Source organism: Necator americanus, chromosome V (genome assembly GCF_031761385.1).
Source record: "Necator americanus strain Aroian chromosome V, whole genome shotgun sequence".
NCBI classification, from domain to species: domain Eukaryota; kingdom Metazoa; phylum Nematoda; class Chromadorea; order Rhabditida; family Ancylostomatidae; genus Necator; species Necator americanus.
In genome coordinates, this window is record NC_087375.1 from 37,847,412 (window position 1) to 37,862,056 (window position 14,645).

A 14,645-nucleotide genomic window follows, 5' to 3' on the forward strand; every position below is an offset into this window, starting at 1 on the left:
ACCGTATTGCTGAATTCATTGCTCGGCTGCATTTTCACGTCAAATATGCACTTTACCGATGCATACAATATTAAAATAAATCCTTGTACTCGTTCTTTTTTTTTGCTTCTGAATGTGTTCAGGTATGTGTTTAGGTTCGAATGTGTTTAAGTTGTTCAGATATAGTACTGGTGCCGGCATTAACGATCTACTCAGCTACTTCCAGAAATTTTGAATTGGCTGGTATAAAACCGAGAAATTCTGCGACATTTTAAGCAGAATCGAAAATTAAACGTATAAACAAAGATCCTTTTTGTTTCTCAATTTACAACGGTGTTTAAAGGCATCGCCCCACGAATCTGATGTGGTACGGATTTCATGTGGAGTATTCGTATACGGAGCCGTAGATTATGGAGGAGAGTGATTCCGTTCATTTCTTCCTAATTGCCGCGAAAAACGACCCAGAAGATGCGGTGCGTGCACAAGGCTGGCGCGCTCCAGTCGAACTCGTTGTAGAAAGTAGCACGCCGCAAGCCGTATCTTCCGGGCCGTGGCCGTTTTTCACGGCAATTAGCAAGAAATGGACGGAATCACCCTTCTCTCCATAATCCATTGTCCCGTATACGAATACTCCACTTGAAATCCATACCACCTCAGATTCCTGGGGTGACCCCTTTAAGAACAACGATTGATTCTTCAGCATACAGCCCAGCTAACAGAACTCATTGACGAGTTCGATCTGCTCTCCGCTCACTTTTACTCCCGTTCCTGGTCTCGAAAAGCATGTGAGCATTTTTTTTGGTTGGATTAAGACCTATTTTCAAGACTGATTCCACTATTGTTCATTGTTTCCTTTCCTTTCTAACGGTTTAGTCTTACTTGATTAGTCTTAAGTCGGTTTTAGCACTTCCTTGCTCCATATTTTCTGCACAATTAAGCTTTTCCCTTAGTTTTGTATGAGATTTATCATAAGATAACTCGAGACATCTCTCCGGCAGAAATAGTTTTTTTTGTCTACCGTTGTGGACAAAGAAAGTGATGTGTCCAAATAATCTAGATGGGATCTGAGATAAAACTGGGGGAAAGTGAAGCGATTTTATCTATGGAAGAAGCGTTATGCTGTTAAACCGGTCTAGGTACTTCGTTCCTATCTTTCAAATTTTTTTTAAGCTTTCGCTTAAGGTTTCTGACTCATTTCTTTGATGTACGATATTTGTAATCTTTGATTTTGATTTGTAATTTGATTTGAGCAGCTTAAAAGTTCTCCTTAGCTGTTTTTCAGGATGTTAATCTATTTCAACTATAGGTCTATTTCAGTCCACTCAACTATTTCTAAAAGTTTTAAATTGGTGGTTACAGAAAGGGGCATTCTGTGGAATATTAATGTAATGCTATGTTGTCTGGTCTTTTGTTTGTGTGTTAAATTAAGACCTATTTTCAAGGCTAACTCCACTCTTGCTCATCACTTCTCTTTCTTTCTCTTAGCTTCTCCCCTGCTTGATTAGTCTCCATTCGGTTTCAGCACTTTTCTGCTTTTTTTAATCACCACCATTTTTTGGTACAAATAGAAATCTAACACTTTTCTCACTTTGACCTTAAATTAGATTACTATTAATTATATTATTAAATTATTATTAAATCAAATTAGGGACATCAATTCTGTTCCGAAGTTTTTTATCTGTACAGGATAGACATTATTCACATTCCAACAAACAAACATCCAACCTGACATTTAGAGAACAGGAAATTTTAAGGAAAAAGATTTTCCGAATTCTCTATTTGCGCAGAAAAATGAATGATGTACAGCTGTTTGTTACTTAACGGTGACAATCATAGGAAAACATTCATTTTGTCTCGCAACACTACATACACCCGTCTGGCATATCTTTTCCAAGATAACAGCGTGCAACGTCAGCTAATGCATGTTCTCTCCCATAAAATCACCTATTTAATGTCCCAAGCCGGTTAAATACGTTATGATTAGCCGGTTTTATTAAAAGCTGTGCAGGTCACCACCTTATCTCCTGCTTCTGAGCGGAGCTGTACGAGCGAGTTCAGAGGTTGTCGTTTTTTTCGCTGCTGATGCCGTAATCTCTTTGCTCGTAAGCTGGTTCATTAGATAATTTTGTCCTTATTTTGCTTCTGAACGGGAACATTTTTCTAAACCTTCTAGCCCAAGCATTGATGACTCTTATTTGTATTAAAGTAATGAAGCATTATTTTTTATCTTGGTTATTGTACAGTATAATCGCTACTTCTTTGACAGAAGGCGAAAAGGCGCGAATCCTCATCTTTATCTACGTTTTTTTTCATAACTCACCTCAATTTCATCTCTATCATAATATCCATGCTAGTGTATTCATTTGAACTGTGAAAAAAAAATGTTCTTCATTCTTATGTTGCCTTTGATCACGTTTCACATCTTTTTTTTTCTCCAGAAAACGATGGAACACTCCGAGGATTTCAATCATCACAATGCTCCAATGAAAGGCATGTTATCAACTATCAAAGTAAGTGGTTCAACTCTAATTTTATTTTTTTAGTCTGTAAATACCATAAAAATGATAGAAAAGACAGTTCTGTACTGTTCATAAAGCGACCAGAAGATTGCGTGAAACCCGAAACACACGGAACCTACACAATCACTTTGCACTAGCTGTGACGACGAATATGTCGGTGTAACGTGCTGTGTTTTCGTACCAAATTGCACGTGAATGACAAGAATAAGTCACGGAAATCGACATTTCTAGACAGAACGCAAGAGAGAACGCAAACGGAGGAAAAGGAAAAGTCAGTTTTGAAATCGGCACTTACGTCTTGGTATCGGGACGTTAAGCGTCGGCTCGGAAATCGCCGGAAGCATTTTGATTTCTCGACAAAATCTTTAATCTTAAGACCGCAAAGTCCTAAGACAAATCGCAAAGGTGAATGTCTCTCGATTAAACGAGCACTCGTGCCAGATCTCGAATGGTTCATTTTGATTTGTTTTCTATTCGCTTGACCGACCTTCTTAGATCTAAAGCGAGGATTTGCCGTAACCGCAACGTCACAGATCGAAAAATGGACTAAGAGTTCTGCTTTTCCCCCTAATGAGAGATTTGATCGCTAGAATTGAAGAACCATTAAAATAAATTAAAAATCTCGTGTGCAGTTCATTAATGATAAATACATTATAAAAGTAATATATTATATAGTATATAATATATTATATTATAAAGTAATAAAAAAGAAAGGAAGGGAATTTGGAGATTCCCGCAACGATTTCCTGATGCTTATATTATAAAAAAAAAGTGTTGTACAACGTCAGGCAAGCCTTTTTTCCCTCCAATATCAATAAAATGGTGACAAACTGTTCTCGGAATGTGAATACATCGCCTGGATAAAGCAAGAGAAAAAAGTTGTCCTCTGCAAGTTATCGCACGAACAGTTTAGTAACTTGTGTGATTCGGAATTGAAGTCGAACTGGAAGAGACTACTCCGTTACAACCTTTTGTTTTTCAGAAAAAAGAGACAAATATTTGTTTAGTTTAAATTTTTTTTCAAGTTTCATGAGCATCGACCCACACTTTTTTGCAGCTCTGATAGTCATAAAATAAATTAACTGCTTTTGCTAATTGTGTGCTAATTAGCGTTTAATTCTGCTATTCATTAGAATCGTCTAGGTAAAAGAAGGAGATCATGTAACTGTCGGTCAGCCGTTATTCACAGTAACAACAATGAAAATGGAGACTACCATCAAGAGCAAGGTTTGATCGATTCATTAATATTAGTAAAACCGATAAAATTATAAATATTTGCAGATGGCAGGCACAGTTAAAAGTGTTAAGCATGCGGAAGGAGCCACCGTAGAAAAAGGTGACCCTGTGGTGCTAGTAGACTCAAATTGAGTACATTCATGGTCAATTTGTGTGCTTCAAATTAAACTACACCTGAAGCAGATCACTACCATTATTTTTATAGTTTTCTTCGTTTATTGTCAAAACTCTGTTGCAGTTTCCAATAAAAATTATCCTTAATTTGGTTACGGTGCAGCACATTACAGTACGTTATAAGCTTGCCAGGCGAAACGATTAAAATCAAGTTTACATAATCAGATAGTCCACATTAATTGCTATGTTGTGAACAAAAAAGAAAAATAAATGTTAAAAAAAAACTGCCACTGTTGCAATTTGTTTGATTTTTCTACGGTGGGAGAAATTCGCTGAATATTTAGCTGAAACATCTAATATGATTTTATGAATAATCAAAAATTATGAAATTGACGAGAGGAAAGAACATTCGAGAATCTGGAGAAACGAGAATATACCGGGTTTAAATTAGTGAAGTTGGTGTTTTAGCCAGCTCCGAGAAAAACGTAACATCCTTTTAAGAGCCATGGGTTTATTTTTGAGAAAAAAACAGTGAAAGAAGTTAGATAAATGAAGCTTATATAAAAAATCTCAGATTCAAATAACTACGAATTCGAATGTAAGACTCTAATGTAAAAATATGCTTAATCAAAAAGAAAAAATTCTGCGGATGCACAAGATTCCAATTTCATCTGTGATCTGTGGTTGAGAAATTCCCTGTCAGAAGTTAACTGCTAACCGTTAACCAAAGGAACTGTAAAAAAAATCCAAGCTCATAACAGATTATAATAGTACATGTATCTTCAGAAAATAAACACAAAGAGACCATTTTTACTCGAGTTCCTTCTCAAAATTGATCACACTTATTTTGTTAGATGCTGTCTTACATAAATCTTGAAGAAATGACAAAATGGAAGAAGTGAGTGAAATTATTTGCTAATGTGAAGGGTGACTTTAATAATAATTTAAGTGTTCTGTTCAGCAGTTCCTGACTACGAACTGGCTTCTAGGGCCACGGTACTAATCAGTAATTTCAAGAAGTTTCACACTTCAACAAGAGGGATCCTCATAATCATAGATAGCTAAGATCCTAGCCAGTCATTTGAGTCGCAGAAATTGCTGACAATCTAGCAATTTACGGAAAGCAAAAAAAGAGAACTTACCGTACACAGGACGAAAGTTCTAAAGATAATTCTGTCGAATATAATAGCTTCCGAGTGTGGTTATTAGAGACACTCAAGATTTCTCTAAGAAATCAGAACATGTTACTCCTCAGGACTTGAATCCATCCGATATTTGGCTTGCACATGGCTGAAGATCGGTTTAAGCGGGGCGCATTCCATACAATTACATTTAATTTTATCGCAATAACGGGAGTCTTGATGATCACTTAAAAAATGAGACCACCTCGTTTATTGCCGATAACGACAGGACGCAGTCTGGATGGATGTTTTCTTTCAAGAACAGAAGAAGGAAGTGAAATAGGTGGTTACCCACATCACTGCTCTGCTAAATCCTAACATCTCATCTTCTTTTTTCCAGTTGGACCGTTTATCCACATCCCAAGTACGCTGGTCATTCCTTCACTGTTTCATCATTGACGAAATGGGTATGTTGCGCACACAAACTGCGGAATCAAAGGTGTCGGAAATAATTCTGCTCCAAAAATATAAAAATAAAAAAATTTTCCTCCCATGAACACCTTATTTTCGGAGCATTCTGGTATGAAACATGGTGCGCGGGACCAAATTATGAATAGATTAAAACAGGTCAAAGTTGTAAAGGAATTATGGTAGTGGTTAAAAGCATCTGCGAAACTTGAACTAGAAAATGCACTTGTTTCATGAAGGAATTAAAAATCCTCTGCAATAAATACGGCACTGTGGTGTGGAAAGTCAAAATGGAGTGGTTCCCGTTCTCAATACGGGATGTGAACCATCTACTGTCATGCAGAATCCAGAATTGTCCGTTCGTTCGACAAAAATTCCCGGCGATAATCACATTTAATTATTTAATTATTTACTTGTATATTTAAGTGAATGAACCGACCCGTTCATAACCAGCTAAGGTGCCGTTCACGGCCATTACCTTCAACGTACATCGCACAAAGCCAGGATTTTGAATTGGAATGTGCAATTAAATTTGCGAGGGGAAAACTTTAACGAGGTCACGGAACAACACGTTCAACAGTGCTGTAGTGAGCGGCGATGCGAAGCTAGGTAAGGCTGGGCAGACGTGAATCGATGCCTCAGGCAATGATCGAGTTTCTCCTTTTCTATCCTATGAAATGTAAGGAATGCTTGCTCTGGTTTACTTGAAAGTTCAGATGAATACGGTGCTTGGTTCTGCACGATGCGAGAAGTTCAAAGTGAAAATTATAACATTACTGGACTTCAATGAGCATGACATAAAGTTTATGATTGTTTACATACGGGGAATTGTTGAGAATTACTAATCTTTGTATCAAAGTACGGAAATTCCTGGCATACACTGAGTCAGCTACCATTTCTCAAATATTCTTTTCGTTGACCGCACATACATATAAGATGTTTTCCAACCACCCTTTTTGGGTTCTTTGGTGAAGTCACAGAGTATTTTAAGTTTTTTTTTTAAGTATTTTAATTTGCTTAGGTTTTTTTTTCTGGAAATGGTTAAAATGTTGTGTCTTTATGTATATGTATAAATGTATGAAAACTAACGACATCTCCTTACTTCTTATACTTGTTATAAGATAAAATATATCACTTCCTACCTTTCTTCGGCTCTTTCGGTGTTCTTCTTAACCCTTCCAAAATCAAATCAAATGCTGAAAATATGTATACACAATGTATATATATACACAATGTATATATATGTATACACTACATAAATATACAACATGGTAAATAAAATAATAATATAGATAAATATATATCATCTACAAATAAATATATTTCAGAAGTGAATTTTAATTGAGTAAACGGCCCAGCCAGTTTTGGACTACATAGGGAATTGCGCAGGGATTATCCTCATATTTTTAGTGCAACTAGGATGAGATTTGGCATCACAACTTTGGGGACGATATTTTGCTAAAGAGGATTTGTTGTTCTCGAGCTACGGAAACATCTCACGTCACTCGCTCGATTCATTCTTCGGATATTCGCTCAGCATTCTTATTTTTTGAGCTGAAGAATGTTCCTCGAAGTTTTTCCCCAAATCAAGAAGGAAAAGGTATTTTATACGTGGAATATATGTACGTTATAAGCCAATAAATATATTAGTTTCCGCCTTTCTTCTTCGATTCTTTCCGTGTTCTTTTATTATTCCGAAAATTATTGCAATCACCCACCGGAAAAGGTTACATAAATTCTCAAAAATGAAATGCGGAACACCTTGCTGAGAATTTTGACGCTTCGGATTACCGACCGAAAACGTATTTTTGTAATATCCGTGTCATTTCTCAAGGAAAACATTAGGAGTCAGAAATTCCACGAAATTTCTGTCAGTCCCGCTTTTGATATTTATTAGCTTTGTCGGGCGCTTTCGATTACTAATGAATATTCTATACATTCTTGCATGCTGAATGATGAGAAACCCATGTTTTTACAGGATAAATGTGAAGACGTTATGAATTCCTTCGTTGTTGCTGTCACCAATTTATATAAACGCGCGTTGAAAATTTCTTTTATACGCTGGGAAAAATTCCAGACACTGAACTTTATTCCAGCTAACATCGCGTTTAGCGAGCTTCGTCTCTGCGTTGCATATTTCCATGTTTTATTTATTTATTTTTATTTACTATTCGTCATGTTCAATTCATCATCCATTCACTTCTGCACGTGCTTCTTTTCTGTAGTTACAACATTGTTTCTTATTTCCGAAAAAAAATGCCTGGTCCGTCGCAATCCCATAAGTGCCTCTAGGATAACGATGTGTTAAATTGTCTTTTTTCTGCTAGAAATATATTTTATTCAAAAAGTCAAACTATTTATTGCATTCATTTAATTGTTCAGGATGAAGTGTTCGCATCAGACCATTCCGTTAATATCAATGGGTGACTCGTAGCAATCGGTAATTATTTAAAATTTTTAAACTAAATTTAAAAAGGCACCTGAGGTGCAGGTAGATAGCAGAGTCTGAACTGAAGGAATATTTGGATACCGTGGAATCGTGGATAGTTATCCAAGACAACACCAATATTTTATTTGAATTTGGTGTAATTTGCGACTTTCCATATACACGGGACAAAATATTGTTAGCAGTCGTTAGGATAAATTCTTAAATTTGTTTTTCTTGACGCCAAAAATAAAACGAAGTAGTTGGACTGAATATATTAATTATAAGTGAATTTTAAAAAATTTAAATCACGTAATTGTTAATTTAGATTGATTACATAGTTTAGATCGATAAAAAAAAATGTAAAATAACGAAATATTTGTTTATTATGTCTTTCTCAACTCTTATGCGTCCAACGCAGTTAGTTTCGGAAATCTCAAACATTTTTCTAACAGCAAACGATCCGACTATCCGTGACGTATTACTGCGAGGAACTACGAATTACAGAAAAATTAGTGATGTAAAATAATATTCAGTATAGTAAATATTATAAGAAGTTTAGATTTTAAAAGTACACCATATATGTGATACTTACTGCCAATTTAGAAGCCATCAGCCAGTTTCCTTTTAGGTTCTACTTTTCCCATTATTCTTTATTATTTTCTTTTCTCTCTGATAATTTGGTGTCTTGCTTTTTCTTCTTGTAATTAATGCTTGACTAATCTCCATTTAGGTTTCAGAACCTTGTTCATTCAAGATAATGCTTCCTACTAATGTTTCTACGAGGTTTTTCAACGGGACCTTTATTCACTTGACGTTTTGATTTTTTCGTTGTCTTCACAGGCGCAGTAAACAGAAACAGAGAAAATTATGTCGAGATTCCAGGAAGGGTTGCATTTACTCATTCATTTTACCTACGAAAGTCGATTTTTTCACTGCAAGATTTCCATTGAGATAAGCTGACACCTTTCTCTGTTGAAAACGCGCTTTTTCGTTACGAATTGAAAAATGATTCGTTCAGCTGATTTAGATGTGATCTGTGATAAAATTTGAAAGAATGTGATTTGTGATTTCATCTAGCTTTTTTTGTAAAAAAAAATCATCGCGAGCAAGAAATGATATAATATGACGTTATCGTTTAGCAGCGATGGATTCAGGATTCGCCATTTTCCAGTACTTTGATGGTTGAAACTGCTTGCTTCGTGCTTTATTACATTTAAAAAATGATTATTACAGATCATCTCTCCTATGTGATTAGTTGTGGCCAGAATAACTGAAAGGCATCTGATGCCTTTTTTCCAAAAAATTAAACTAATTAATTCGATTAGGAAAACGTTTATTTAATTGATGAAGAAAGAAGAAATCAAAGAACTTAATTTAATTAAGAAAATTAACCTTTTCTTGGTTGTTTGGGAGAAAAACGTAGTGGTTCATTGAATATTTCAGCATTGTACGTTGCAAAGTTTCTCCCTAAATTCTCAAATTTATTAATCCTGCAACTTACTACAATTCCGACAGTAAGGTATTGTTCACAGATTGCATCGAAGGGTTCTACAGTGGTGTCTAACCTCCGGCTAACCAGGATTTTAAAAAGAAGATCTTTTTGCATTTCCACCGACGGGTCTTTGAGGTTTTTAGATGGGACCTATATTTTGCCTGACATTTCAGCTCTTTCAACATCTTTTGACCTAAAGTCTAAGTAGAGGTTGATTCCATCGATCGCACGTTTTCCTCGTCAATCGATAATCATAAAAGTTCAACGTCAGCTCACATAAACTGCTGGTCACCATTTAAACGGTTGTATATATGTCATACCAAGCCTTTGAACAGTTTCCGGCACCCGTGGTGAGAATCCACTTCGAATTACTATTTTGATATCCGTTCAAGTTAATGAAAAATTGAAGACATAAATTGAAACTATTCTCATCTAGCGTCCCATTGCACAGGCGAGAACTGGTACCAATGAAGAACTGTTCAATTGTCGCTGCTAAGTATACCAGCAAATTGGCATTGCTTTTGTATTGGATCGCCACACATAATATCAGGCCGTCAAACCTAGCAGAGCGGTGCAAATGACAAGAAATTATTCATTATCAACAATAATTCTTTTCCGTTATTCATTGAAGACTTTTTTCCAAAAATTCGAAATGCCTCCGGTGCCTTCGTAACCGATATTTCTGTTTCAGTAGCAGCAGCAGCATTTTACACCATATTCGTTCACATGCTATATTCAAATTCATACATAGTATTTTTATTATTTATTTATTTTATTTCTCATTTTCATATTCATATCGTATGCATATTTTTCATCATATTCATCCACTCATTCATTCTTTCATTCATTCATTCACATTCCCTTGTGTGCCTAATATCTACATATGCCTTCAAGTGATGCTGTCAAGCGTTCTGCTGTGTGCTCTGTAGCACTCACTTCAAAATTCCTACCGGTTTCACAACTGTGAGTCCCATCGGACTTCGGGCACTCAATCTCATACATTACCCTCCATTTATGCGGAGTTACGTGTTTTTCCATCTGAATGACACATATTTCACTGATACAGCATCCGTCATATAACTTGTCCTTAGAAAATTAACGTTTCATGGTCGCATTAGAGGTGAGTATAACCGCTACCCGAATGAATAAATATTGCTTCCAGCTCATTTTGCTACCGCGGACTGTTACTGATGGAAATCTACAAGTGACTTCAAAGACAGTAGCTATTAGGTTGGTCCGGACGTCTTGCACCAAATTCCACCTTTTTTCCAAACAGTTATAACCTTGATTGATTTGTTTGAGCTGTAGATAAGATTGGTATTGATCTTCTTTATTAGCTAACACCTAACGTATTTACATAATAAATCGTGCAAAGATTGAAGGACATCCTCACATGAGCACTACTAAATTATAACTTTGTTGTTCACGGATATTGATGAAAAAAACAATGACAATAAAATGATAATACCTTATCTTTTACTACTTGTCTACAATGCTTCACTAGACAATCAATTCCAGAAGCTCAGAAATCTGGCGCCCGGTAGTCGAAGAAACGCGAAATCCCACTTTCCAGCCCTTTCTGATCATCGATTTTTTCCTCTCGTAGATGAAAATTCTGGACTTGATACTCTAGTGAAGTCTTAGGCATAATAGTTTATAATTGTTTTACTGGCATTTTATTAAATTTTTTATAGTAGTTGTTTTATAGTTAAGCAGTTATTTTTTTATTAATATCTACGGACAATAAAGTCGTAATTGCTTGGAATCTGGTGCGAGAGTTTTGGACCATACTATTAAATACTTTATCGTGTTCTAAAAACTTGAATGATGTAGCTACCATTTCTTGTAAGAGTTCATTTCAACAGAGTTTTGATTGTTTCAAATTATTACTGCAGCAGTTTTCCCTTTTTTTCGATGTGATACTTTCTACCTAACGGTCTCAAACCGCCTAATTTTAGGTGGTGAATCGTCTGACGCGACGCTACGCTCTATTTTTTTTTCAGATTCTCCCTCCCAGAACTTGCTCGTGATGGTCTCGTGGCTGACGAAGGTGAGCACATCGTTGTTATTGCTATCTAAGCTTCTTCGTGGGTCATGTTTTGCAATGCAGATTTATTATTTATTACTTGCCATGCAGATTTATTATTCTCGACATCATCCTAACCACCGTAGACTCATCATATAGCGTTCATTCAAACAATTAAACCTAGCTGTTGCACCTGTACTGTAAAGACTCCGATTTCCTCGAATCCATGGAAGCTAGCGACAGCCGAATGGTAGGGTACACGCAAAGATTTCTTAGTTCTCTGCTGGTTCTATTTTTTTCTCGAATGTCTTCTTCTTCTAAAGAAACAAGAAAAAACAAAACCCAAAGTATCTCATTTTCTCCTATTCCCGAGCATTAGACTGAAATCAGGAAATGAGAAAATCATTACTTAGAATTTTGACAAGAAAAATCAAACTCTGTAGTTGTACAGTTGTGGTTGTCCTCCAATACCAATAAATAATAATAACTAATACCAATATAATAATATCAATAAATAATACCAATGCCAATAATAACCAAAAATGTGATTGAAATTTTAGGTGGTGAATCCCGTCAAAAACGAATTATATTACAAAATCCAGAACAAAAAAAACTCACCGATCATGAGAGCTATAAATAAAAGTCCAAGTTTTTCTAAGCATGATGGAGGATTTGCTTTATCGGTAGGCTCATCGTCCTTCTGTTCTCGCAACACTGCTATAATTCAATTTTCTTTGTAGCCTTCATGTCTCGCTCCTTGAACAGGAACTTATTTTCTGGAGATTCATAGTTTATTCAGAACAATTGACTATTGTTTATAATTGCTAATATTTCATAGAAACAACTAGTTTCTTAGTTTAACACTTTTCACATCATTTAACTCCCATGTTGCCTTGATTTTTTCCTTCGAAATTCAAGCAAAAAAGATAGGTCAAATACTTTGCGATCTGACAGACGTTTATTTAGCAAGAATTTGCTTTTCAGCACATACATTTTCCACGTTCGTATGGTGTATTTTAACTGTTTTGGGATAAATGCTTGATTGATGGTATTATCAGCATATTGGATCTTTTATGTTTACATTTCAATGGGAAATTGGAAAGAAAAGAAAAATCGAAAAATCAATGCAATATTTTTATTCTGAATGAGTGAATGAACTCTTTAAATTGTCCAGAAAGGGACTAAAATGAGAATTTGGCACGAAGTTCTGTCATGGGGAGTGATTCTACCTACATACATATCTCCGGTGTAAGCGCAGCTTTATAACATTTGAAAGCTTATTTACTTAATCACTTAGCATACACTTTCGAGTCTCATGTAGCCATGTAGTCCTATTTACCTGTTGAAATGATAAGCGAAGCAGAGCAGGAATTATACAATTAATTAAAGAAATCACTCCACGAATCTGGGGTGGTGCGGGTTTCAGGTGGGTTACGCTTATACGGAGTTGTAGATTATGGAGAGGAGGGTGATTCTTATTTCTTCCTAATTGCAGTAAAAAAACGTAAAAAAAGATACGTTTTCGAGCGTTTCGGCGCGCTAATTTTCGCAAAGAATTCGATTGGAGCGCGCCAGCCTTGTGCTCGCGCCGCATTTTCCGGGCCGTTTTTTTTCGGCAATTAGGAAGAAATGGACGGAATCACCGTCCTCTCCATAATATACTATCCCGTATAGGAACTCTCCACCTGAAATCCGCACCACCCCAGATTCGTGGGGTGATGCCTTTAATTTATAATTATCAAGAAAAGTATTGGCTAGCAGAAAAGCATCAAAGGAAAAAAGAAAAAAATCGAAGAAAAGAAAAAGAACAATGTGCGAGAACTTCTTCCTAGCATTACATCTACAAGAATTCTTAAACAGTTTAAATAAACTGCATAAATAAATAATTTGCACAAATAATAAATTGCAAATGTGATCAGAAATCCCAGAGACTACCACATTGGACCTGTCGGAAATACTTGGTGGAGTTAAATTGCAAAGTCGTTTAAAAAAGCCATGCTTATTCGTGCTTTGATCATTTTTTCCATCCCATGACACTTAGGATGAATTTCTCACGATCATAACAACGCTGCCATAATAACTTTATATGGGATTGCTCTGGTGTTGCAGAATTTCTTCCCATTCACTGAGTGCATCACTTCAGGAAACGGAATATACAAATCTTTCCTCTTTTCTTTTCCTTTGGAACGCTGTGTGTTGTTGTCGAAAAGAAGCGTTCCATGCTGGAAATCTTAGTTTATACATACATGACACGGAAGTTTACTTCTTCTCCTTCGGTGAAGTAAATTCACGGAAGGTGACAACACATTTCGACGTTTTTCCGTGTTCTCAATCACCGGACGACTTCCATCTATTTTTTGAATGAGTTATCATTTTTTCTTCTTGGAGAAATGTTTGCATATCTGTTGGATTGAGGTACTGGATTTATTGTTGAAATTTATCCACAGTTTCGTAAGTGAAAAACTCTGTCAATCAGAGCTGAGACGATGGTTCCGTGAGTGTTTTCCAGCGTTGATCAGTGAAGATGGTTTAGCACATATTTGCTCTCTTAAGCGCTGGCACGGATATAGGCCGGCCGTACTCATGTTGTTCCGGAGAATCGCATAGCATATCGTTAACCACTGTTTTGCTGCTGCTGAGTTCAGCTATACCCAATTTTTGCGGTGTTTTCTTTTTTTCGTGCTTCGCCGAAAAGTCACGCTTACCTTGCGTCTACTTCTTTCACAGAATGAGCTCCGTGATTTTGATATGTCGTTAATACTTTCCCTACAGAATTTATTCTGCCTTAGTGTGTTGTTTCGAAGTTTTGTTTACATCATTGAAGCTTCTTTTGCAAGTTCCCGTCGCTTCCCATAAAAAATCCTGTCAAAATTTAAGTCCACAAATAATAATTTATTAATATTTTTAGTATAGAATAATTGTACAATTATTTATTGTATATTATATATATTTGTTGTATATTATATTTCATATTTATTTATTTTGACTTTACTTGTAACTGTAGTTGTTAATATTTCCATTATATTTTATCTGAATTTAAATTTCTATTTTTTTTTAAATTTCCCAACAGTAAGACATTCACTCGTTCTCTGCTTGGTCTTGCCTATCTCCAAGTGGTTTCCTGTTTAAAAATTGGGAAAAAGCTGTTATGCACCCGTAACGATGTCTTCGGTAATGTTTCGCCTCGAATTCGTTGTAGTGGAAATTTCTGAGTTGGATATCCATCACCTTCAAGCATCCACTATTTGTGAATAAAAGCTGT

The 14,645-nt window shown here is 35.9% G+C and overlaps 1 protein-coding gene across 2 annotated transcripts; it reads left to right on the plus strand.

The window, feature by feature from the left end:
• Positions 1-389: 389 nt before the first annotated feature.
• On the plus strand, positions 390-3,866 carry RB195_016395 (uncharacterized protein; the record flags this gene model as incomplete). Of its 2 annotated transcripts, XM_064207540.1 has the most annotated exons (5): positions 390-452; positions 699-764; positions 2,418-2,489; positions 3,642-3,725; positions 3,780-3,866. In XM_064207540.1, 5 exons carry the CDS (start codon positions 390-392, stop codon positions 3,864-3,866), a joined length of 372 nt encoding a protein of 123 aa, XP_064063421.1. The 2 variants fall into 2 exon arrangements, with proteins under 2 accessions (XP_064063421.1, XP_013306405.1); XM_013450951.2 differs by lacking the exons at positions 390-452; positions 699-764 and having other exon boundaries at positions 2,424-2,489.
• Between the last annotated feature and the right edge of the window lie 10,779 nt (positions 3,867-14,645).